Raw genomic sequence first — 25834 nt, forward strand, 5'->3', positions numbered from 1 at the left:
TTTATAAAAAAAACTGCACACACAAGGAGACGAATCAGAAGAACGAGGAAGTTACAGCCATTGCAACGCCGTCTGTAATAGAGTGATTCTATGTTGTCTGTTGCCATCTCCTGGTAAATGTTGGTTATAGCGTTATGGGGTTGCTTTTTGATTGGCCAACGATTTACGTGGTGTTGTGCACCTGACGGCAAGTGACTCTCGCCAGTACGCAAATGGCAAAACAAAGGCTACTCAAATAGTGAAAGGTAAGTGTTTTTTTTTTTTAATAACCAGCAAGCACAGTACAGTTATTGAAACAACTGTGTTTTTATTACTGTGTATTTGATAGGTGCCGTCTGAAATTCAACTATTTCTTTTATTTATGTATATAATAAAAAATATATAGCTAGAATTCATTGAAAGTCAAGTATTTCATACATATATATATTTATATATATATGTAATATATATAAAATACTCGAGTTGGTGAGTTATACTCGTCCCCTCTTAACCACGCCCCCCGCCCAAACCACGCCTGCTTCCCACCCCGACCATGCCCCCACACCCCACCTCCCAAAATCGGAGGTCTCAAGGTTGGCAAGTATGACGCTTGGAAATGATGTCAGTAATGTACTTAATATTTTCTCAGGTCATTCAATCGATCGCAACTAGGCTGTTTAGTTTGTCTTAAAAAAGACATTTCGCCTCATCATGAACAAAGCCTACTCGGATGAGAGGTGAAAAATCTTCTAAGACAAACCAAAGATTCCAGTTTGGATTGATTGAATGCCCTGAGATTACAATGACCTTTATGAATGACAACATTCATACATACTTTATATTTTTTTACTAAATACTTCTGTTCTTTTCATTTTGACAGAAATGTATGTATGTACTGCATAAAATTGCATACCTTTTAAAATGTAATATTATAAAAATAATGTAATAAATATTATCATATTTTCCAAACAATTTTTTGTCAAAATAAAAATAAATACTTCAATATTTTTTGACCTATAATTTCAAAACAAGTTATCAAGTTGTACACTGTAAAATAGAAAAAAGAGTGTACATTAAAATATACAGTGGTTTTTAAAGCCTGTTATAGTAAATTGAAAGAACTACTAATGTTTTTTACAGTGAAATTCTGTCAACTGAGCGAACAGTTTTAAACCATAAAATCTATGGTTGTGGTTTTTAGTGTATTACTGTAAATGTAAAAAACAGTACCATATTTTTTACAGTAAAGTGAAAATGGCTCAGTTGCCAGGGGTAAAAAAAAAACAGCGGAAGTTTTTTTTTCCATTTACAGTAATATGTAAGAAAAAAAAAACATCCTACATTTTACAGGAAAAGTCTGGTGACTAAACGTTATGTTTTTTTTTCTCCTAAAAAACAGTGTTACTATTTTTCCAATTACCGTAGTACGTTATAAAAAAAACACTAAATTTTACAGTAAAATTCTGGTGACTGAGTTGTTAGTTTTTTACTGATTTAATTGACAGTGTATTTAAAAAATATATAATAATTAAACGCATGTTATAAACGGCCCTCTGATGGCAGCCATAACTGTGATGTGGCCCTTAATGAAAAGGAATTTGACACCCGTGGCCTATAATAACAAAATATTGGTCTCCCCGCTTGACACTCAGCATCAAGGGTTGGAATTGGGGGTTAAATCACCAAAATGATTCCCGAGCGCGGCCACCGCTGCTGCTCACTGCCCCTCTCACCTCACAAGGGGTGGAACAAGGGGATGGGTCAAATTCAGAGGGTAATTTCACCACATCTTGCGTGTGTGTGACTATCAGTGGTGCTTTAACTTTAACAACCTACATTTTTATTGCTTTTTTTTTTTCACTTTTTCTGAACATTTTATCTTGCTTTTGTTTGCTAAGTGCTAGTTTTCTGTGAAATGCAACAATGTTGACGTTTGAGCAAACTGTGAGGTTTTTCTTGGATAGAAATAGCTTTTAATAATACTTTTTTTTAAAAAGGGATTTTTTTTATTGTGTTTATCATGTTTTCCACAACTTTTAGATTACCACAACGGTTGCCTCTAATGTTCTCATCTACATGTATTTATCCAAACATCCATCCATTTCTACCGCTTATTCCCCTTGGAGTCGCGGGGGGCGCTGGTGCCTATTTCAGCTACAATTGGGCGGAAGGCAGAGTACACCCTGGACAAGTCGCTACCTCATCGCAGGGCCAACACCGATAGACAACATTGTCACTCACATTCACACACTAGGGCCAATTTAGTGTTGCCAATCAAACCTATCCCCAGGTGCATGTCTTTGGAAGTGGGAGGAAGCCGGAGTACCTGGAGGGAACCCACGCATTCACGGGGAGGACATGCAAACTCCACACAGAAAAGATCCCGAGACCGGGATTGAACCCTGACTACTCAAGACCTTCGTATTGTGAGGCAGACGCACTAACCCCTCTTCCACCGTGAAGCCCAAAACAAGTATCCAAACAAACACAGAAATTTAACAATCGTTAGGTTTTATTTTGCAGTCCAAGTCTATCACACATTACACATAGACCACCCACTTATTTCTAAACTAACTGTTTCCATAGATAGAATATACAAAAATAAACAAACTGTACATTTTACAGGCAGTTGTGGCGTCCAACAAAGTACAAAACATGACATGATGCATATTTCTGTTGGCTTGTTAGGAAAGGGTAAAACAATAATCCCAAATGGAAAGCATGTGTGTGGTCGGTCTGACAATGAACAAGAAAACTGAGCGCATGCGCGCACGCACGCACGCATGCACACACATACACACAATAAATATCGGGATACCTAATTACTCAGCTAGGTCCTAGATGCTTTCTATGTCACAAATTCATATCACAGCATCATTATGAAAGGTAGCATTTCAATCTCATAAAAAGTGTAATGTACAAACCAGCAAAGTGTAAAAAGACTACAAAACTAGATACTACTAAGTCCAGTATTTGTCTGTAGCAATTCTAAAGTGCACAGCACTGTTCATCTACGTTTTTAATGAAGATGACATTACAGTATTTATTTTTACAGAAAAGGATGCAGAAAATTTCCATAAGATGACAATATAATGTAAGTGATGTCACTGCTATGATCGATAATACTGACAAATCCATAATGCTAAGGGATAAAAAAACAGTACGCCATATGACACTTCTAATGACACTTTGCAGGAGTAAACATTACTAAACGTTAGTTTTGTTGGTGTTTTTAGTCTTATCTAGATAAGGCCTGGCAATATCAAGCACATCGAGGCAAGGCACTGACTTCTATATGATCTGATCAAATCCAGTAGATTCCAGTAGATCAGATCCTCAAATTGTCTAGTTGAGCTGTTGTTTATTCACTATGAGGGTCTGCGTATGTAAAATAAAACAGTTTAAATCAGACAGCAAGGCAAAAGGTAAAATTATTAGGAGGGTCATGCAAATATTGTCACCTTTCTTTACAGCGGTCTTCCTCCACCCAGGCCACAATTTTGCCTTCCCAGCCAGGAACAATCGCACCATCTAAGAAAACCTGCTCTCACACACACGAGGAGATGCAGTGGCATTGACAGCTCCAAATTAACAATTCTATTGATAACTTCTGTTCTTTTATACTGGTGACTTTTTTCTCTTACCTCTTCTTTTACAGTACCAAATTCAGGGTCCAGGGCCTTAAAGTGGTACCTGAAGTTTCCTTCCTGATCCACAGCTGCCTTTACATCTTTCAGAGTCACCTCTCCCAGCCTGTAATAATGTCGGCAATCATCGCACTCTCATTCTCATATTAACCTTACTGTAGGGCTGTCTTCAGCTAAGGATTTTCATAGTCGAGTCTGATTTGTTAGATTTTACCCAAAGTCGACAATGGCCGAATCAATGTTTTTTTGTACGAGAAATAAACAGATGATAATATGTAGTAGTGTATAATAACTGGTCAGAAGCTGTCAGTCACATCACATGGATGTGCGCTAGCACTTAAATGTGTATATTCCAAGTTGATTGAAAATAAGTATAAAAGGAATATAGTCTTTCATTAAAGTAAACAAAACTAAGACCTGGTTTGCAAATTTTTTCACTTCAAAAAAAGGATGAAGTACAGTTTGTGATGTTCTCGCTCTGGAGGAGCACCAAGTCTACATAAAAACTTGACTTAAATAGAGGAAGTATAAGTCGTAACAAAGTTTCCATAAGTGAACTAGTGGAAGAAACATTCACTTTGCAAAAGGAGCGCTACACCCGCAGGGCAAGAGCTCGATGTCTCCATAGTCTTATTGCAATGTTACTCTGCTAAATGAGGCACAAGTGTGTGTCCCAGGCTTATGGACAAACATGCACCCCTTACCCCATGCCTTTGCCGCTTCACCCTCCAGTGCGGTACGCTGACCACGGAGCTGCGCCGCTTTTTGGCTGCCTGCGATGTTACAACACCTCCTGCTAATATTGCAAGTCTCGAGTTTATATGTCTTAATGTTTCCTTATGTGCTTGTGATTGCTGAGAATTATTGTTCCCTGGTCCTGCAGTTCATCGCATCCAGGAGCATAGTTTGAGAGCTGTTTTTTTTCTCCCTCATCTCGACTTTCTCTTTCTCATCTTTTACGGGACGCAGCCCATTTGGCAAAAGTCAGCCCTCATGTTGTATTTCTGTTTTTTGGACAAGTTGCCTGTAAACAAATTTCTTTGTACTATTTAAAACAAATGACAAATTAAATATCTTGTAAGAGGCGCGCTATGGCACAGCGAGGTTTGTGTCTGAAAGCACGGCGTCCAGACAAGCTTCGATCATGTACAAACATCCTACCAACACTTTTAGTAAAATAGTAGTGTGTGCAGACAAATAGATTTGCAATGTGGTAGGTCAAAACACAGTCAGCTGTTTATGTGACGTCACATCAGGAAGAGACTACAAAGCAGCGATTGCTGACAGCCAAAATTGGAAGCAGATATGAAATATTTCCTACTGTCTAAAACTATTTGTCTATACACAAGAGTATTTTACTAATATTTAAAGAAGACATTATTTTCCCTCCTGACACCCTGGCTGTACATGGGGGGGCCTCGGTAAGTACTTACCTCGCCTTCTTCCCAGGGAAGGGTGAGGGGGTTCAATATCAGACGATTTGACTGCGAGGTTGATAGTCAAATCTGACCACTTGAATCAAATGGTCAAATCTTCAAGTACTTGAAGACAGCCCTACCTTTCTGTAATTCATTATCCCCCAAGTATTGAGATAATGTAGACCAGTGGTCCCTAACCACTGGTACCAATCGAACCGCGGCCCTGTACCGAGGAGCGGCTCGATTGGTACCGGGCCATAGAAGAATGTTTTATTAATTATTATTATTATGTTTAATTTTTTTATTTTTATTAAATCAACATAAAAACACAAGATACACTTACAATTAGTGCACCAACCCCAAAAAACTCCCTTTTTCATGACAAAAAAATAAAATTTAATTAAAAAAATTATATACAAAAAGGTTGGGGACCACTGATGTAGACATTACAAACTATTCCTACTTTTTGGGTATGTTTATCATGCAAGGTGTGGGGGATCTCCCAGTGAAGTAGAGGATCTTAGTGGAGAAGGTGGTGGTGCTTTTAGACTGACAGACGTCTGCAATAAAACAAAACAAAAATAACTCACACATACCTGTAGTTTGTGTGAATGTTTTAAGGAGGACAGCTTACTTGGCCAAGAGTCAGAGTCACTGTTCAGTCCTTTGCGTTTGGGAGATTTCCCTCTTGCCTGCAATATAAAGCCAAATGCTAAAGAATAAGAACCACAACAAAAACACACTTTTTTTAACCCCTTTAAAAATTCAGAAAATGAACCCACCCTGTGTGACTGATGATCATGCAGTCTGTCTATGAGTGACACGATGCCTTGCTCCAGGGTGTCTAAAGTGTGGTGCTGTGGGTCGTGAACCCTGAAGTCATTCCTCAAACTTCTAAGTGCATCTCGGAGCAGCTGTACCTCCTCTGCCTGCAAAAAAAACACAGACAAAATATCTAATAATTTATAACCCTTACAAAGAAGGCTCAGTTTTGATTGACAGTGTTACAGCATTATTGAATGAACAATGTATTTATCACTAATGTGGCGTATCATACGAAGGGTTGGAAAAACACTTTTTATTGTATGAATCTTTCATTAAACTCATTCAATGAATAGTTCTACCTAATGCTGACACCTGTGAGTGTACTGATTATTTTCTAAAACTCTACATGACATGTTCTGCAAATTCTGTACACAAAATTTGGTGTTCTAGTGCCTGCGTAAGTCGCACGTAAGAGAATACTAGATGTGTGTGTGAACGTTATTCAGGAAGATAAAACAAAGCTAACAAGCCCTCTGGCTAATTAGCATAACCTGAGAAATTTGGATTAAACCATTAAAAAACACAACACTTACACTTGATATGGAGGGAGAAGGGTTTCCGGGGTAATAGTAGCCATTGTTATCAGCGAGTGGGGAAATCTGAAAGATAAAATTTCTCGAGTAAGTGTGTAATAATTCAAATTCAAAACAGGAGCATGGACAATTAATGTCACCTGTTGAAGATCTCTATTCATTAGTTCTTGCATCATACTGTTACTGTGGTGCATCTGTTTCTGCAATTCATTCTGCCATATATAACAAAAGATGAGACTATAAACTGGACCAAATGTTGCCTGTATATTTAAATAAACAGACATACCTGCTGTTTTTGGCTCTCTTCAAGCTTTTGTTTGAGTTGTTGCACAAGTCTATCCTTCTGTCCAACTTCCCTCTTCACAAATTGGGGAAATACAAAGAATGATCAAGTTTGGTAAAGCGGACTAATTTCAAAGCTTGATGTTTGGCACATTTAATTGCAACACAAAAAGACAGCTAAGGATATATATATATATATATATATATATATATATATATATATATATATATATATATATATATATATATATATATATATATATATATATATATATATATATATATTCTTATATATATATATATATATATATATATATATATATATATATATATATATATAAATATACACAGTTATTTAAGCATTTTACAACAACATTTAGTTAACAGACTGAACAACACCACATTCACAACGCACATCAGTACAGTATGAAGTACAAATGACAAAACATTGGATATTCAGAGTATGTGAACCAGTCCTACCTTCTTGACTTCTCTGACAAACTCCATAAAAGTTTTGTAATCAATCAGAAATACCAGGCAGCTAAAATGCATTATACAAACCCTGTTTCCATATGAGTTGGGAAATTGTGTTAGATGTAAATACAAACAGAATCCAATGATTTGCAAATCCTTTTCAACCCATATTCAGTTGAATATGATCCAAAGACAACACATTTGATGTTCAAACTGATAAAACTTTTTGTTTTGCAAATAATCATTAACTTTACAATTTGATGCCAGCAACACGTGACAAAGAAGTTGGGAAAGGTGGCAATAAATACTGATAAAGTTGAGGAATGTTCATCAAACACTTATTTGGAACATCCCACAGGTGTGCAGGCTAATTGGGAACAGGTGGGTGCCATGATTGGGTATAAAAGCAGCTTCCATGAAATGTTAAGTAATTCACAAACAAGGATGGGGCGAGGGTCACCAATTTGTGATCAAATTGTCGAACAGTTTCAGAACAACATTTCTCAACGAGTTATTGCAAGGAATTTAGGGATTTTACCGTCTACAGTCTGTAAAATCATTAAAAGGTTCAGAGAATCTGGAGAAATCCCTACACGTAAGCGATGATATTACGGACCTTTGATCCCTCAGGCGGTACTGCATCAAAAACCGACATCAGTGGGTAAAGGATATCACCACATGGGCTCAGGAACACTTCAGAAAACCACTGTCAGTAACTACAGTTGGTCGCTACATCTGTAAGTGCAAGTTAAAACTATATTATGCAAAGCGAAAGCCATTTATCAACAACACCTAGGAACGCCGCCAGCTTTGCTGGTCCCGAGCTCATCTAAGATGGACTGATGCAAAGTGGAAAAGTGCTCTGTGGTCTGGTGAGGCCACATTTCAAATTATATTTGGAAACTGTGGACGTGGTGTCCTCCGGAACAAAGAGTAACATAACCATCCGGATTGTTATAGGCGCAAAGTTCAAAAGCCAGCGTCTGTGATGGTATGGGGGTGTATTAGTGCCCAAGGCATGGGTAACTTACACATCTGTGAAGGCACCATTAATGCTGAATGGTCCATACAGGTTTTGGAGCAACATATGTTGTCATCCAAGCAATCCAAGCAATGTTATCATGGACGCTTATTTGCTTATTTAAGCAAAACAATGCCAAGTCACGTGTTACAACAGCGTGGCTCCATAGTAAAAGAGTGCAGGTACTTTCCTGGCCCGCCTGCAGTCCAGACATGTCTCCCATCGAAAATGTATGGCGCATTATGAAGCGTAAAATAAGACAACGAGACCCTGGACTGTTGAACAACTTAAGCTGTACATCAAGCAAGAAGGGTAAATAATTCCACTTTCAAAGCTTCAACAATTATTTTCCTCAGTTCCCAACCGTTTATTGAGTGTTCTTAAAAGAAAATGTGATGTAACACAGTGGTGAAAATGCCCTTTCCCAACTACTTTGGCACGTGTTGCAGCCATGAAATTCTAAGTTTATCATTTGCAAAAAAAAATAAAGTTTATGAGATTGAACATCAAATATCTTGTCTTTGTAGTGCATTCAATTGAATATGGGTTGAAAATGATTTGCAAATCATTGTATTCCGTTGATTTTTACATCTAACACAATTTCCCAACTCATATGGAAACGGGGTTTGTACATGTTGAAGTGTGGGGACTGTTTTGCATATTTACCCATCATGGCTTGTACTAGATTTAAATGTTTTGAATTGAGTGTGGTGTGTAGACATTTTTTATAATGTCCACATAATTCAGTGGGCAAGTTGTATGGTTTAAAACCACATACTATATATTAACTTTCTGTGTTTTTTTTTATTTTTTATTACTTAGACGAGGATGGGAAAGGCTGTCTGAATGGTATTGAATCCATGCACTGAATTAGATTTTACACTCATGGTCGATAATAGCTAATATTACAGATCCATTTCTTTAAGCAGCTGTCCATTAGATATAGTTCTAATTTATTGACGACTATACTATCTTTAAAACCTTCTGCGGGACTGTTTAAAAATGCTGGCAGCCGGCTTTTTGAATGTTAAGTTATTTATTTTATTTTTCTAATTTGGGTCAGATAGTGGACGAGAGTGGCCCGTATCTGGCCCGCGGGCCGTAGTTTGGGGACCACTGGTTTAACTCATGCGATTGCTCACATTGTACAAACAAACAGTTTTTGGATCAGTGCCTTGCTTTTCTCAACATATTTCACCCCACCCAGTGCTGTGGTTATGTAAACATATGTCAGTCTGCTATCTTACATTTTTGAACATGCTCATTTTACTTGCTGTTGTTTTGAGGAATTGAGTGTGAATACATTTTGTTTTTGCTAAGATTTTTCCTTGCTTAATCAACACATTTACTTTTTCCAGTTACATCTTGTCAAAAATGTTTTTTCTTTTTTTATCAAAAAAAAAATAGAATTGATTAAGCATAATTTAGGTCAGCTTCAACAATATTTTTTGTTACTGATGTAGCCCTTTGGGAAAACATTAAACAATATTCATAAATATATTACGTTATATACATGTTTGCATGCAATTGTTTATCTTTTCAACTTAAATATTATCTAACAATACAAATAATATAACACCATCATATATTTCAAACTTTGTGTTGGTTAAATACAAATAATAATAACTATTTGCTGTACCTATGATTTTAAAGCGAGGTAACCATCAAATTTAACACTGAAAAAATGACAATATATTTTAACGGTAAAGAAAAAGCCAGGTATGTTGTCAGAATTTCACAGTTTTTCCATTTACAGTAATATGCAGTGAAAACCACCATCAATTTTACGGTAAAATTGTGGTGAAAGAGCTGCCAGTTTTCACTGCAAAAACTATTTATCTTTTTTACAGTGTATATGAAAATATAATAATCAAATGCATAGGTAATTGTATAATAATATCATGATGTGAATCCATACACATTAAATTGATACATTATGCATGGTTACAAGCGATCCCTCTTAGGGCAGCCATAACTGTGATGTGGCCCTAAGTGAAAACCAGTTTAACACCATTGGTATATCAGTGATGTTAGTTCCTGCTGGCCGTTGGAAATATTGCATGTAAATAAAAGGTTTTCAAAATCGTACCTTGCAGTCACTCCACAGTCGAGTACATTCCTCCAGTTTCCATTGTAGCTCGGTCTTGGGAAAACAGCATTTCGATACTTACAATCAGAAAGTAAAATGAATATGATGATTGTGTATTTTCTACCTTTTGATTGTTAAGTTCATCTTTAGTCATGCTGGCTCGTAGAAGTTCTTGCTTAAGCTGAAGGATCAATGCCTCCTGAGTGCACAGTCTCTGCTGCTGGGCCTCCTTGTTGATTAAGAAGTGTTTGTTTAAAACAGGTCAACAGGTAATTCAACTACTAATGTCTGTAAGTATCTTACTCTGACTCCTTGTAAGTTTCTCATGTCTTGCTTACAGCGCAACAAATCCCTCTAAAGCAGAGAATGAAATGTTGATCAGAGTATGGCATCTAGGTAATACAAATGTATATAGTACAGCAAATACCTTTAATTCTCGAGCCTCTTCCATGCTCTGATCCAAACGGCTTCGGATGACTACCTGGAAAAAGACCCAACAAGAAATGAGTGTTAGAATGCACAGAAACTGATATCGGAGTCACCCTCCAGCGCACACACACATAGCAGCAGAGACACACACACACATCGTGTCAAGAAAAAGAAATGTGATCTATGTGGCGCACAAAGAGCTAGGGTTCGAAAGGAGACGAGAACGAGAAGAGAGACAGACAGAAAATAGGTTCAAATAAGACAGAAAATAGGATAAAATAAGGACAACAGAAAAGTAAAATGCACAGCAGGCAAGTATGTGTACCAGCTCCTGCTCAGGGTGACTTTCATCCGCAGTCAAAGACAGATCTTGCTCGTCCTCTGGCAGAGAGCCACGTAGCAGCAGGGCCTTAAAGACGAAAAGGACATAAAATGGTCAAGTGGCGATACTGTATAGAACACAAGTGTCAAACTCGAGGCCCTGGGGCCCGGTATGGACCACCACATCATTTAATGTGGCCAGCGAAAGCCTTTAAACAATAACATGCATGAATAAGTTACATTATGTTTTCTTACTAAATCTATTTGTTCTTTCCATTTTGACAGAATAAAAGAGATGTATTACATGCAATTGCATATATTTTAAACTTAGATATTATCTACAAAGATATTCTACAAAGAATATAACATTATCATTTCAAACTTTTTGTTTGTTAAACAAAAACAAAAAAACAAAACAATAACATTAAATATCTGCTTGACATATGAAGAATTTAACAATTTTTCCATTTACAGTATAATACCTTAAAAAACACCATACATTTTACAGAAAAATTGTGGCGACTAAACTGCCAGTTTTTACTGCAAAAATCTAATAAATGTTTTCAGTGTATGTAAAAAAATATATAATAATCCAAGGGACAAGGGGTAGAGGATGGGTGGATGGATGGAAATGCATAGGCAATTGTATAATAATATCAGGAGGTGAGTCCATATACATGTATATTCATACATTCTGCAGTTACACAAGGCTCTCTGAGGGCAGCCATAACTGTGATGTGGTTCTCAGTGAAAACAAGTTTGACACCCTTGGTTGAGAGCATAACAGCCAATACATTAGGTACACCTGCATGGTCATCTAATGAGATTTTAATTTCAAACATCAGAAAGGTAGGAGTATATTTTCTTTATATACCAGCCAAAGTTTTTAATTTACTTAACTGGAGATATTACCAGGTATCTAATAAAATGTACTGTTTGCTATGGGTCACGTGACTTCCAACTTGGAAGGCTTCAATAATGGGAACCTGTTCTTAAAAAGGGATTTGAATCCATGGAATCGGTTCTTTTCTTATCGAAGCATCGGGACAACCGGTTTTCAAACATCATCCCTACTTCCAAGTTTTGGTTTACACTGAACACCAAATCTGATTTTGACACAGATCAGATATTTTTTTTTCCCCACTTTAAACCGAATTGGTTTAAAACTGATATTTTCACATCAGATTTGAGCCACATCAGGAGGTAGTCTGAATCCGTTCATAATCTGACCAGTTAGCGACTTTTACGTCATCTTTATTCGAGCTACATCACTCATGTGTGCAACACGATCACTTTCCTTTTTACAGTTCTCTTCTTCCTCCTCTTGCAGTTGTTTTCCATTATCTGCCTACTTCCTGTACACAACAGCCACAGCACAAACCCACTAAGACACTGATCTGTGGCGTCCATGTTTTCTTACAGCGACTTCCTTGTTTATTTACAGAATCTGCTCAACTTCCTTTGTTTTCACTTTATCAAACTGTGCATACCAGTGACGTTGAAGCCACACGAGGGCCACATTGGAGCCTGTGTGAGTTTATACTGGTCTGATAAAGATCACGTTTTACTTGAAATGAAATGACAGTTAGTTTGAAAAAATCTGATTTGGTCCACTTTGGCCTGCAGTGTAAACGTAGTTCTAGATGGCGGCAACCTTTGAATGTATTGCATTATACTACATTATACCTACTCAGTGGCTTAGTGGTAGGTCATGAGTTCAAATCCCGGCCGAGTCATACGAAAGACTATAAAAAAATGGGACCCATTACCTCCCTGCTTGGCACTCAGCATTAAGGGTAGGAATTGGGGGTTAAATCACCATAAATGATTCCCGGGCGCGGCACCGCTGCTGCCCACTGCTCCCCTCACCTCCCAGGGGGTGATCAAGGGTGATGGGTCAAATGCAGAGAATAATTTCGTCACATCCAGTATGTGTGACAATCATTGGTACTTTAACTTTAACTTTATTCCAACCTGCTCCGTGCAGTGCTCACTGCATCCGTTTGTATATTGTTTTGTTCTCGAATATCTCTCCACCACTTAAAAGGAAATCCAATATTTACTCTAGTTTTATTTGATCTTTTTGTCTAGTTGTTTGTTTTGGTTGCTTCTTATATATGTGCGTGAGTATGAGACAGACATGATTGACAGCCATGAACGCTATTCATCTTATCCGGAACAATTATCATTTTTATTCGAATCAATTTGTAATTTTGAAAAAAATGTATATTTATATTATTACATCTTAAACCTCTTATATGCTCGGTTGGGGTGTTTCTTTAGTTTTCTTTGGCTTTAAAAATTTACATTTTGAGCCAGACATGCAGGACCTTTAAGGGTAAGGTGGTCATTTGTGGAGAGGCCTTCATTTCTGTTACAATAAAATATTTTAAACAAAAAATTTCACAAACAAATAACATATTCAACAAAACAGTACACTACATGTATCAAACAAGTCCCGGGGGATCTGGCCCATCACATCTTTTTATGTGGCCTGCGAAAGGCTGGAAATAATGTGCCTCATTACAGCCCTTTGTGGCTAGATGTTAGGTTACAAAAAATAGCCCGCTAACTCGTGATTAATCAATAAAAAATGATTGCATCCATCCATCCATTCATTTTCTACCGCTTGTCACTTTCGGAGTAGCGGGGGATGCTGAAGCCTATCTCAGCTGCATTCGGCCGGAAGGCGAGGTACACCCTGGACAAGTCGCCACCTCATCACAGGGCCAAAACAGATAGACAGCAATCATTATGTAAATATAAAATAAGTCAAATTTATTTTGACCGTACATGCTCCTTTACCGGCAGCGTGGCTCAGTTGGTAGAGCAGCAGTGCCAGCAACTTCAGGATTCGAGGTTCAATCCCCACTTCCGCCATCTTATTCACTACCTTTGTGTCCTTGGGCAAGACAATTAACCACCTGGTCCCAGTCCCACCCACTTTGGTTTAAATGTAGCTTAAAGATGTAGATAAGATGGAGAGTGGCCGTGCCAGCAACCTGAGGGTTCCTGGTTTGATCCCCTGCCTCCGCCATCCTAGTCACATCCGAGGTGTCCTTCAAGCAAGACACTTTACCTTTGCTCCTAATGGGTTGTGGTTAGGGCCTTGCATGGCAGGTCCTGCCATCAGTGTGTGAATGTGTGTGTGAATAGGTGATTGTGGAAATGGTGTCAAAGCGCTTTGAGTACTTTGAAGGTAGAAAAGCGCTATACAAGTATAACCCATCAGCCATAATTGGTTTCATTATGTAAAGTGATATATAAATATAATTCACTTCACTACCATAACCATGAATGGATAACCTAAACGGCGGTGTGGGTTGTAATAAGGTCAATGCAAATAAATGATGTGCATTCCAGCAAAACATTTTTTTTTATAATTTTGTATGGAATCTTGACAATAAAATTGCATTAGTCCAAATATTAAGCTTTTTTTGGGGGGGGTAATTTGAATTACGCAAGTGAGTAATAACCTGTTATTAATCATGATTAATCCAATTTGAAAAGTGTGATTAATCTGATAAAAAAAAATATTTGACAGCAACAATTATTTTCTTTCAGTTTTATCAGACAACATGAGTTGCACGCCATTTCATATTTTTTAAACTTTAATATTATTAATTAATTTTACAACATTTTTTGGTTACCAAAAATACATATCTAAACATCTGCTTGTCACCTTGACATCTTTTCTCAAAGCAAGTTATGCATAACTTTGTTAGTAAATAATATAATAATAAAACACAATAGCCTTTGCTAATTGTGTAAAGAGATTTGTATACTTTTTATATTCATATAGTGTATAGTCACAGTTACAAGATGCCCTCTCCTCAATAAAAACAAAAACACACCCCTGAATAATACAGTAAATATTATTCTGTATTATATTATTCCAAACAGATTGCATCATTATATTTTTGCGCAGTACTTTTTCCTAAATGAAATAACTTCTTACTAACGCAAGACTTTTCAAAGTGTGTCACAGGAACTTAAGGAAAAACATTTTTCAAACCGGGCAATACGAAGGTCCTGAGTAGTCCTGGGTTCAATCCTGGGCTCGGGATCTTTCTGTGTGGAGTTTGCATGTCCTCCCCGTGACTGCGTGGGTTCCCTCCGGGTACTCCAGCTTTATCCCACTTCCAAAGACATGCACCTGGGGATAGGTTGATTGGCAACACTAAATTGGCCCTAGTGTGTGAATGTGAGTGTGAATGTTGTCTGTCTATCTGTGTTGGCCCTGCGATGAGGTGGCGACTTGTCCAGGGTGTACACCGCCTTCCGCCCGATTGTAGCTAAGATAGGCACCAGCGCCCCCCGTGACCCCAAAAGGAATAAGCGGTAGAAATGGATGGATGGATGTTTCAAACCTAGATGCAAATAAATAGATTTTTGGGCTAAACCCTTTATGTGCAAGAAAAAATATTTTGAGGGGGAAGACAGGCTTGCTGTGTCACACTTGGAAAAACTCTTCTCTAAAGGCTTTTCTGCTTACTCCTCGCTAAGTTCCATTCTCCCCCTCCAGCGAGTCACTCTCCCTTCTTCTCAGCAGGCATCAGATTGTTCGTTGTAAAAATTGTTAACAGTTTTTTTCTCTGGAGCGCTCTATACTTTATCCTGTAGTTTTTAAAACTCAGTTAAATTCAGTTTTGCAGATAACTGTCACTGCTCGGCAGACCCGCATGTTGTGCTAATTTTGATAAAACAGAGTATCGGTCATAGTAAAGGTAATTAAAACCACTGAAAGACTATAAAGACGACAAAAAAACAAACAGCGAACTTTTTGCATACAAAGAATATGTAGTGTCATTAATTAATTTGTAATTAATTGTAGTTCAAACACAAATTGAAGGTAAAAAACATTGTGTACCTGCAAAGTGCAAACCATTTTACGCGTCTCTTCCACATCCTTCTCCAAAGTTTCACTGATGGAATCCTCCCATGTTGTCTCCGCAACAGCATTAGATGAATCTCCCAATGCTGCCCACAAAGAAACACAAGCATTGTCCTATAGATGATGTACAAATCTCAATATACCCATGTCAATGCTAAAAGTAAACCTCACCTCTGCCCTCAGATTGTGTGTAATCTTCTTGCGGTGTGTCTGCCGGACTGCTGGTTAGGGCTCTTGGAGATGGTACCGGACTTGTTGAGCTGAGACTCGAAAGGGAAAAAAGCATGGTTAGTTTATTTATATTTGTTCTTTAGAAAAAAGCAAAAGCACACCAAAATACAAGCAGTATAGATTGTCAGCTCTTACCATTTAATCTGCGTCGCCCCCATCATGCACTCCAGACTCTTTGATATGTGCTGTGTTCCATCGCACTCATGATAGTTTGTCCTTTTCCCTCAACTCAGACACACACGCCCTCTGCCTCTAAGCTAGGTGGCCATGTGTTGCTACAGCATATCTTGCTAAAGCATTGATGTCTTAACTGCTCTTACACATAACTTTTGTTATACCTGCACAATCTAATAAAATTCAAAAAAAGAGCTATATTCAACATTCAACCTCTATTGCAAATATAGTAAAGGTGAGTTGAAGATGTATTAAATTTGTAAACAATGTTTATTATTGTTGCTGTAGAAACTCTGAATCATATTCGTCAAGGGCTAGGTAATCCTAGTATTTATCACACCTCTCAATATGATGCGAATGAAAAAATAATCATGGGCGAACAGCATGTGACTAGAAAGTATAATGAATGGTTAGTTCTTTTTTCTATCATCTGCCTTTGCACACAAGCCCACTCCTTGGGTACGTTACGAACATGTCATATGCTTTATCGGGCATGACACAATTGTAAATAAGTCAGAGAATGCAGTCTACTGTTCACTGGGTGTGGAAAAGTTCAAGATGGCGTATTATCAGATTTACCACGGGCAAAATTTGGTAAGTTCTTATCATGCCAGAAACACCGCCATGCTGCCTAGTTTTCCTGAGGAAGGGGATCACGCACTGCTCGAGAATGTCACAGTGCATGCTGTAATTTGTGTTTCACTCAAAAAATCGCAGCTACCCTTTGTCAGCGGCACTCACGCAGCCTTAGGTCATTCATGAATCATGAAGCTACAGACACCATGCTTGACTGTAGGCAAGACTCACACAATGTGTTGCCAGCTATTTAGACACTACAAGCTGTGTGTGGAGTTATTTTCAGTGGATACTGACTACTCTTACAGGTCCATGTCTATAAATTGGCTCTTGAGAAGACTATAATAATAATGGTTACTAAAATATGAGGGGTGTTAAACCATCAAGGTCAACAATCATTTTAGGGAAAACTTTGACTACTTAAACAGTACATACAGTACTGACAAAACAACCATAACGCTTCCAAAATTTCCCAAAATATCTATAAAGCACCCCCAAGTTACAGTGTATTAATCAGCAAAACCCTTCACATTTTCTAGGAACCAGGGGGATATTTAGCTGAAAATTATTTATTGAAGCACAAAAATGTTTAAGTTTTAAATAATCAACTCTCATTGCACGCTGCCTTATGTCTTCTGCCTTTTGAGGTCACAACCTCTGCTACAAAGAGCATTCCTAACATTTCCACATAATGTCAAAACTGGAATTTTTTTAACACAACTAATCGTACTTGACCGTTTTTCATAATGTAAGAGATTATATTAGGTATTTAGTTAAATATTTCTTATCAGGAGAGTGATAACCTGCGAGAGTAGTGAGGCAGTTGAAACAATAAAAAGTGGAGGGACTGAAAAAAGAAAGCTCAGGTGAGGTCATAAATTCATTAGTGAAATAAGTAGGGCTGTCTTCCACTAAAGATTTTCATAATTGAGTCTGATTTGTTAAATTTTGCACAACGTCAACGATCAGTCGAATAATCTAATTTGTGGTGTTTTTTAAGAGAGATAAACACATGCGTTATTTAGTAGTGTATACTGAATGGTGACTCAGTAACGTCGCATGGATGTGATCCTGCACTTATTTGAATATTCCAAAGAAATATAGTCTTTCATTAAAATGAACGAAACCAAGATCTTAATTGCAACTTTTTCCACCTTGAAGAAAGGCTAAACCACAGTGTGTGAGGTCCTCTGCTCTGGCGTGCAGCACCAAGAGGACATCAAACTTGACTAAATTGAGGAAGTACCGGTAAAAGTTGTAACAAAGTTTCAATACTTTAAAGTGGGCAAGGATCATTAACTTTTTCAAGAGGAGATCTACACCTCTGGGCCGAGTTACACCAGGTTCGACATCAGAATTCGGCCAACCAGAGGCACGTGATGTCACGGCAAGCTCCGTGTCTGACTGCGTAGTGTCCTGAAAAAACTCAATCAGGTCACCCATGTACAGTAGAAACATCCTCCCAACGTTATTGGTAAAATATTCTTGTTTGCAGTCACAGATTTTGTATAAGAAATGTTGGGAGGCCAAAACAAGCCAGCTGATTTTAGAGATGTAACGTCACACAAGGAAGCAGCTACCTCTCTGAGAAAGTTGGAGTGACAAGTGAAACAAATACTTCTTTCTTACTCTCTAAAATCAATTTATCTATTGTTCTAATATTTAAAGAAAGCATGATGATGAACGCAATCAATTTATCTCTGAACACACCTGCTCTATGTGGAGGCCCCTGTATAACTCGCCTCCCTACCACACAGCGGAGAGGGAGGTTTAATATCAGACAATTCGACTGTGAGGTTGATAGTCGAATCACAGCCCTCCGATTCAAATTGTTGAATGAATCTTTGTCTATTTAAAGACAACAGCCTTAAAAGTATTTAAACAATATTTAAACAATTTCAACAATGAGAGGAACTGTAATAGTCAGGGAAAAGTTATGAGTACAAAGGAGAACTTTACGGGGGTGAGTAATAAGATCATTATCATTAAACATTATATTGACTAAAAAAAAAAGAAAATAAAGGAAAACAGGTGAGGACTGATGTTGAATTGTTTTTTAAAAAAAAAAGCTTTTAAACATGTAATTATTTCCACTCTTATGTAAAATTTTGGGTTAGGTTATATTTATCTGTCAGGGTTCCGATATGTGTACCCGGCTGCCTCCAATGGTAAACTCATTCTTACGCCCCTGCTTTCCGTTGTGTCTGTCAGGCATCTTCAAATGCTAAGTATTTTTTTTGTATTCAGTTTCATGAACGTCTTTTTACATCTGTATGGATGTTAAACATGTTGGAAAACTTGCAAATCAGCATCGCAGAAATGTTTACAAGAGGAAACGTTAGTGCTGCAACAGCACTAAATCAGTAAACGAGCGCTATTTGTGTCTCTCGGTAAGCAGATTTGCACTTTTACATGCAGCATTTAACAGAGTGCTGCAGGCAAGTTAAGCGCTGAAGTTTTGATGTTCAAATTAATCCAATCTGCAATTTAAAATGCTCAGAGAGGGATAAAAATATTAAAACCTAAATTCAAATTAGAAGCAAAAACTCCAAGGTGTTCAAATGGGTTGTTGCACATACAAATGTTTATAGTGTGTGCTTTTGAATTTGAATCACCACATTAAATAAGCTTTTAAATAATTAAAATGAAAGATTTTAAATTACCAAGTTGTTTGTGCGTTGTTGTCCTGCTCTTCTGGGGTTCCCCTCTCATACTGCTTCACCAATGCACGAACACAAACGCTCTTTTCCACTTCAGACCTCCAGCCACTGAAAATATATCATAATATGTGCATTATTTTGCTTGTAGCCTACAGTATAAAAGCTCTGCTCTGTTTCTAATTTTATCAGCTAATTATGATAACCAAAATATTACACTGCAAAAAAGAGCTGACAAAATGTAAGATAAAAAGACTGGATTTTATGCGAAACAATACTAAAAACTAGTGAAATTATCTGTCCATGAAGGTAGTTGATTTTACTTGACAATACATCCTAAAGTAAGATTTGTATATCTAGAAATTAGCAGGACTTTTTTGCTAGAGATAAGTATTTTATTCTAAAAATTCTTAAATTAAGCATCCCCGAGATGTTGCAAAATCTTTAAATAAGATTTTCTACATGGGGAGAACCGAAATATCTTATTTGAATAAATATTTTCTAAATTTTTATATTTTAAAATTAGAATTTGCTAAATATTATTATTCATGATAAAGATTATGATGTAAAGTCAATGGCTAAAAATAAGTAAATAACTAGGGAATAAGTAAAAAACTAATGGAATTTGTAGAAATAAATGTTAAACATTGGCAAGTGGCAAATAATTTGCCTCTCAGTAGAATGCAGTGCCGTTCTACACCAGAGGGCAACAAAAACACAATATTTTTAATGTAACAATACATCTGATGTGTTATACTGCCAACCACTGTACCTGTGAATGCGTGAGGTGCCTGCAGGCAGTGAGGCGTCATATTGAGCTGATGCCAGCGTAGCAGCAGCACCTTGTGCAAGCGCCACAGTGGACAAGGGGTTGTGGCTGGATGGACCTGCTGTCAAGCACCGTCCACTTCCTGAAGCACCCCTGTGATTGGCTGAGGGCTTGAAGTGGGCAGCCAGTGCCAGAATAACCCTCATCACTGGTTTCAGGTTGCCTTCGACAATGTCTGCAGAAAGAACATGTTAATGTATGAACAATCTTTGCAACATCCTACAGTATGTTTACAGTGAAGCAAATTATTTTTAGATGGCTCAAAAATTAAAGACCTCTTGCTGAAATGTGCGGCATGCGTATGTGTCTGGAGGAAATGAACTGCAACACTTGCTCCACATTCTTCCTGCATTCGTCTTTGCTCTGAGGAGCCAAGTAAACACCATCAAGCAGCTCCCCGGCTGTCAGATAGAAAAAAAATTGAGGGGGGGAGAAAAAACATTTGTAGACGAAACAATAGGATGCAACAGATTAGAATGCAATATTCATTACATATTCTCATCAGCACAGTTTTAACTTATTTTTACTGCATTCACCCAAAAGTTCCGTGAGCATTTATTGACTCAACTGCAGGGATACCAGGGGCTGATTTGAAAAGCCACTATTTGAAGTTATACAATTAGTTAAAGTACATGCTATTGAGATGACATCAGTGAAAAAAACTGCATTTATATTAGATAATGATTCACATCTTGAAATACTGGATTCCTTATATAAATTTGTTTTAACTATTTTAAAATAAGGTTTTTTCTTACATGTGGTGGGTAATGGCTACAGTGTGGTTGTCAAGTTATAATTTAGACTGTTATTGTTCTTTATTGATGGTTGAAAAAGTGATAATACTAATAAAATATAAATAAAAGGGATACATATTTTTCTGTAACTGTAATTATGTTAATTTTGTGTTGTTTAATCACTAGCATTTTATTTGTATGTCTTCTCAAATGCTTTGTAAATGTCTAACTAAGTATTGTAAAGCTGAAAAAAACACACCAGCTTCATTGTGGTTATCAAACTTGGAAATAATGTGCTTAAGCTGACATCATAATTTTTGTAAATGTTAAAGGCAATGCAGAAATCCAAGCCATGTTTTATTCATAGTTTTCCTGTAAATTAATATTTTAAAATATGTTCAAATGGAAGTGCTTGCAATTTAATTACTACAAGGGCAAACATTGACTCTTAATGAAGTTGGCTATAAGTTTTTTATTTATTATTTAGGACATTCATCCATTTTCTACCGCTTGTCCCACTCAGGGTCGTGGAGGTGCTAGAACCTATCCCAGCTGCACTCGGGCGGAAGGCGGGGTACACGTTAATCGCACGGACAACACAGATAGACAGACAACATTCTCACTCACATTCACACACTCGGGCCTATTTAGTGTTGCCAATCAACCTATCCCCAGGTGCATGTCTTTGGAGGTGGGAGGAAGCCAGAGTACCCGTGGGAACCCAGACAGTCACGGGGAGAATATGCACACTCCACACAGAAAGACCCCAAACCCGGGGATCAAACCCAGGACCTACCAGCCTTTTTAAACATGCTGTGGTAGATCTCATTCTTAAAAAACCTCATCTTGATCCAGTGGAGCCTATAAATTACCGGCCCATTTCAAAACTCCCCTTCATGTCAAAAATCACTGAAAAAGTGGTAGCTAAGCAGCTAGCTTCATTTTTGGAAAAGCATGATTTTTATGATGAATAGGTATCTGGCTTTAGGTCATATAATTCCACAGAAACTGCTCTTTTGAAAGTTTCCAGAGAGGTGACTCTGGTTGCTACAGTTTGGGTGTCATTCGATTTGACATTTGCCTTTCATACTGTGGATCACAGTATACTTATAGATCACCTCAAATCTGAGATGGGGTTTTCTGGTGCTGTTCTCCAGTGGTTTACTTCTTATATAAATGGAATAACTTTATAAGTTTTCTTTTAATGATGTAATGTCCAATGTATCCAACCTGTCATATTGTGTGGCCCAGGGTTCTGTTCTGGGACCCGTTTTATTTTTGTTGTACTTGATGCCGCTTGGGAGGTTGATCAGTAGTGTCAAAAATGTTTCTTATTATTTCTATGCGGATGATATTCAACCGTTATACTCCTTCAATATTCAGAGTTTCACATTTTATCTGAGTTCTTGGAATGCATATATATCCTGTATCAAAAACTGGTTGTCCTCAAATTTCCTCCAGATAAATTCTAACAAAATGGAAACTCGGATAGTTGCTCCCGATAAAAAGTTGCTCCCCTGATCAACAACTCCCTTGGTGCTCTGGGTGCGTCTGTTAAAAGCAGCCTCAGAAACCTTGGGGTTGTGTTTGATCACTTAATGTCTTTGGAGGGTCACTGTCGTCGACTGACCAAAAACCGTTTTTATCACCTCAGAAATAATTCTAAAGTGACAAATTTGATGTCAAAATTGGATCTCGAAATGATCATTCACGCGTTCATTTCATCTTGTATTGACTGTTGCAATTCTCTCTTCACTATTTTCAAGAAGTCAACGCTAAAGGAAATTCAGAGGGTACAAAATGCAGCTGCAATACTTTTGACCAGTGCACCCAGAATAGCCCATATCACCCCCATTTTTACAGTTTTCATTGGCTTCCAGTCAAATTCCGCATTGAGTTTAAGATTTTAGTCCTGACTTTCCGTGCGTTGTATGGTGAGACCCCTCAGTACATCACTGACTTGTTATACCCCTACTCTTCAGGGCGCAGCCTCCGGTCTTCAGGCCAGGGTCTTCTAAATCTCGTTTTAAAACCAGTGGAGACCTGGCATTGCAGGCTATATCACCCAGACTTTGGAACAACTCCACCAGTCCCTCCATGATCTTGTCTGTGCTGACACTTTTAAGAAACATTTGAAAACTTCTCTTTTTACTAAATCTTTTAGTGCACCTTTTAACTATAATTTTAATCCACTTTTTATGTTTTGTATGATGTTGCCCCTGTTATTTTAATTGAATTGTTGTTTTACTTCACCTATGTTTTGTACAGCGCTTTGTGATTATATCTGTGAAAAGCGCTTTATCAATAAAATGTACTTACTTACTTACTTTAGGACAGGATGACTTATTTTTGCAAGTGTACAGTCGCCCCCTGTTGGTCATTGGAGGTTGTAGGCTTACTCTTGACAATTTAACTTGCAGCTGAGATAGGCTTCAGCACCCCCCCCCCCCCCCCCCCCCCGCGATCCCGAAAAGAAAAAGAGGTAGAAATGGATGGATGGATGTCTACAAACAATTACAAAATAAATAGCGGCAGAGGTGAATGTATCTAGTCAAATGCGGAAAGTACTGGGTGCGTAAAAGTTGCAAACAGCTTCTTTATGTGAAAACTATGGAAGTTTACTTGTGTCTTTATTACAAAAGCTTTTTTTGGACAATGAAATTATGTAACTGATTTTTTTGTGTTTTGTTTTTTTTGGTTTTGTTTTTTTTTTACATAAAATTAAGCTAACAATTTCATTCAATAAAAATGTGTGTTTTTGATATTCAGTTTTTTGGAATTCAGTGTGTATAACATTCCGTGTAAAAAAAATTCAGTGTAAACTAATTCAGTGCATAAATATTTGTTGGGTCAAAACTCAAGACCCACTTCACAGATGAATCAATCGATCCTGTCTCAGAAGCAGCCAGTGAGGTGTCAAGTTTGCAGCTATGTGACACGGGTACTTACAATAAATACGCTGTATTTCAACAATCTGAAATTTTAGATACACAATTTTTATTCAATTAAATAGTCCAAAAAAAATGTGTTCACAAAATTCAAAAACAAATAATTCAGTTATCGGTACATAAATAGAGTGTCCGAAAAAACGTCTGTAGTAAAGACACAAATTCACCTCCATAAAAAAAGGTTTGGTGAGGAACAGTAACAACACACTGCAAAATACATACACATTAATAAATACATATCAAACAATCTTTGTTAATAAATACATAATACAACAATACAACATACATGTTAATAAATACATAATACAACAATCTTAGTTGGCAAAATTACTCTTTCAACAATGTTATTCTATTATATCAGTTTATAATGTTTATGTATACCTAATGGGGGAATCTTTGCAAGTACATTACATTTGCATTTTCACAAATCAAATCTCTATATTCTAAAATTAGCATTTAACTTCTTTTATCCATCTGTACGGACCAATAAACCTAATGCAACATATAATACATTGTACATTTACTTACCAACTATCTCTATTAGTTGTAATAGAACAACTCCATCCTGCAGATCTTGTCTGAGGTCAGTGATGGGCCTCAGTCCAGGTTTCCTCTTCAACTGTGAGTTCACCCAAGAAACATAGGTGGCCAGTTGCTGCTGGATTTTTCCAAAAACACACGTAAACATACATATTTAAACAATTTTAATCAAGAAATGTACACAAAAAGCTGAGACAATGCAAAACAAACCAACCCCTTTGTTTATTATGCAGGGACAAAGGGGGATTGAGGCCGGGTCAGCCCACTTGCATCCCAACAACTAATATTCAGTGAAATAGAACATTTTGAGGTTGTATAGTCAATATTACTGGTATATTATATTGGTAGTAAAAATCTGAGGATGTTCATTCCATCTTTTACGACGCCTATCCACTCACGTGACCTATACCGTTGTCCAGGATACACAGTCACAGACCCACTCATACACCATCAGATTTAGTATACTAACAGTGTAGTTATTACTTAATGTGTTTAGTAAAGCTTATTTTTGTGACCTATTTAGCGAGCGAAATCCAAATAAAATAAACTACTTAAGCCAATGTGTTTATGTTTGAAAACAAGCTAGCTGCATGTCCAGTTGTGGTTAGCTTGTTATACCATCATATACAACATACATTGCTATCACATTAAGCTGTCTCATTCGGTTTTTTATCCTCGCCGACAATTGTGTATGTGGTTTTCTATAGCGAAACATGATAAAAAGAGGAAGCAAATAACTACCTCGTTGAAGCCTCTGTGCAGCACTTCATCCAGCAAACTTCCTCGAGAAAGTGAGGCGATCATCTGGACAACCAATGGAAGCCAGCCTGCTAGCAACTGTAATGTTGTTTCATGGTGCTTGTCTGCGAGTAACAAGGTAAGCTAATCAAACTCCGTCGCGGATTTCAAAACGTCAAAACATCATATGATGGACAGGAGGAGGAAGCGACAGCCGTTAGTCAAGCGCCGACACCGGAGTCAAGTGAATGCTTCTGTGCAGTTTTAGTTCCGGTTGGTGCTTTCAGAACAAGACGTGTGAGTGACCACTTCCGGTATCAACAGAGCCCCGTTTTATTTGATGAAGAAACATTTAAAACAGGGGTGTCAAACTCATTTTAGATCAGGGGCCACATGGAGAAAAATCTACTCCCAAGTGGGCCGGACTGGTAAAATCCCTGCACGATAACTTAAAAATAAAGACACCTTCAGATTGTTTTCTGTGTTTAAAAATAG

The 25834-nt window shown here is 37.5% G+C and overlaps 1 protein-coding gene across 5 annotated transcripts; it reads right to left on the reverse strand.

Annotated features, from left to right (window-relative positions):
* Nucleotides 1-2473: 2473 nt before the first annotated feature.
* Nucleotides 2474-25584, reverse strand: LOC133551614 (dixin-like). Of its 5 annotated transcripts, none has more exons than XM_061898534.1 (21): nt 25343-25584; nt 24590-24716; nt 20655-20780; nt 20323-20554; nt 19557-19661; nt 16084-16178; nt 15889-15998; nt 11023-11106; nt 10696-10749; nt 10572-10622; nt 10393-10497; nt 10269-10322; nt 6689-6760; nt 6543-6614; nt 6403-6468; nt 5827-5973; nt 5679-5736; nt 5508-5604; nt 3624-3732; nt 3441-3520; nt 2474-3357 (listed from the first exon to the last, which is right to left on the reverse strand). In XM_061898534.1, the coding sequence occupies exons 1-21, from the start codon at nt 25403-25405 to the stop codon at nt 3348-3350; spliced, it is 1917 nt and encodes a 638-aa protein (XP_061754518.1). In that variant the 5' UTR covers nt 25406-25584; the 3' UTR covers nt 2474-3347. The 5 variants fall into 5 exon arrangements, with proteins under 5 accessions (XP_061754518.1, XP_061754521.1, XP_061754519.1 ...); XM_061898537.1 differs by having other exon boundaries at nt 15889-15968; nt 16084-16172; nt 24590-24719; XM_061898535.1 differs by having other exon boundaries at nt 16084-16172; nt 24590-24719.
* Between the last annotated feature and the right edge of the window lie 250 nt (nt 25585-25834).

This window comes from Nerophis ophidion, linkage group LG04 (assembly GCF_033978795.1).
Source record: "Nerophis ophidion isolate RoL-2023_Sa linkage group LG04, RoL_Noph_v1.0, whole genome shotgun sequence".
In the NCBI taxonomy this organism is placed as follows: domain Eukaryota; kingdom Metazoa; phylum Chordata; class Actinopteri; order Syngnathiformes; family Syngnathidae; genus Nerophis; species Nerophis ophidion.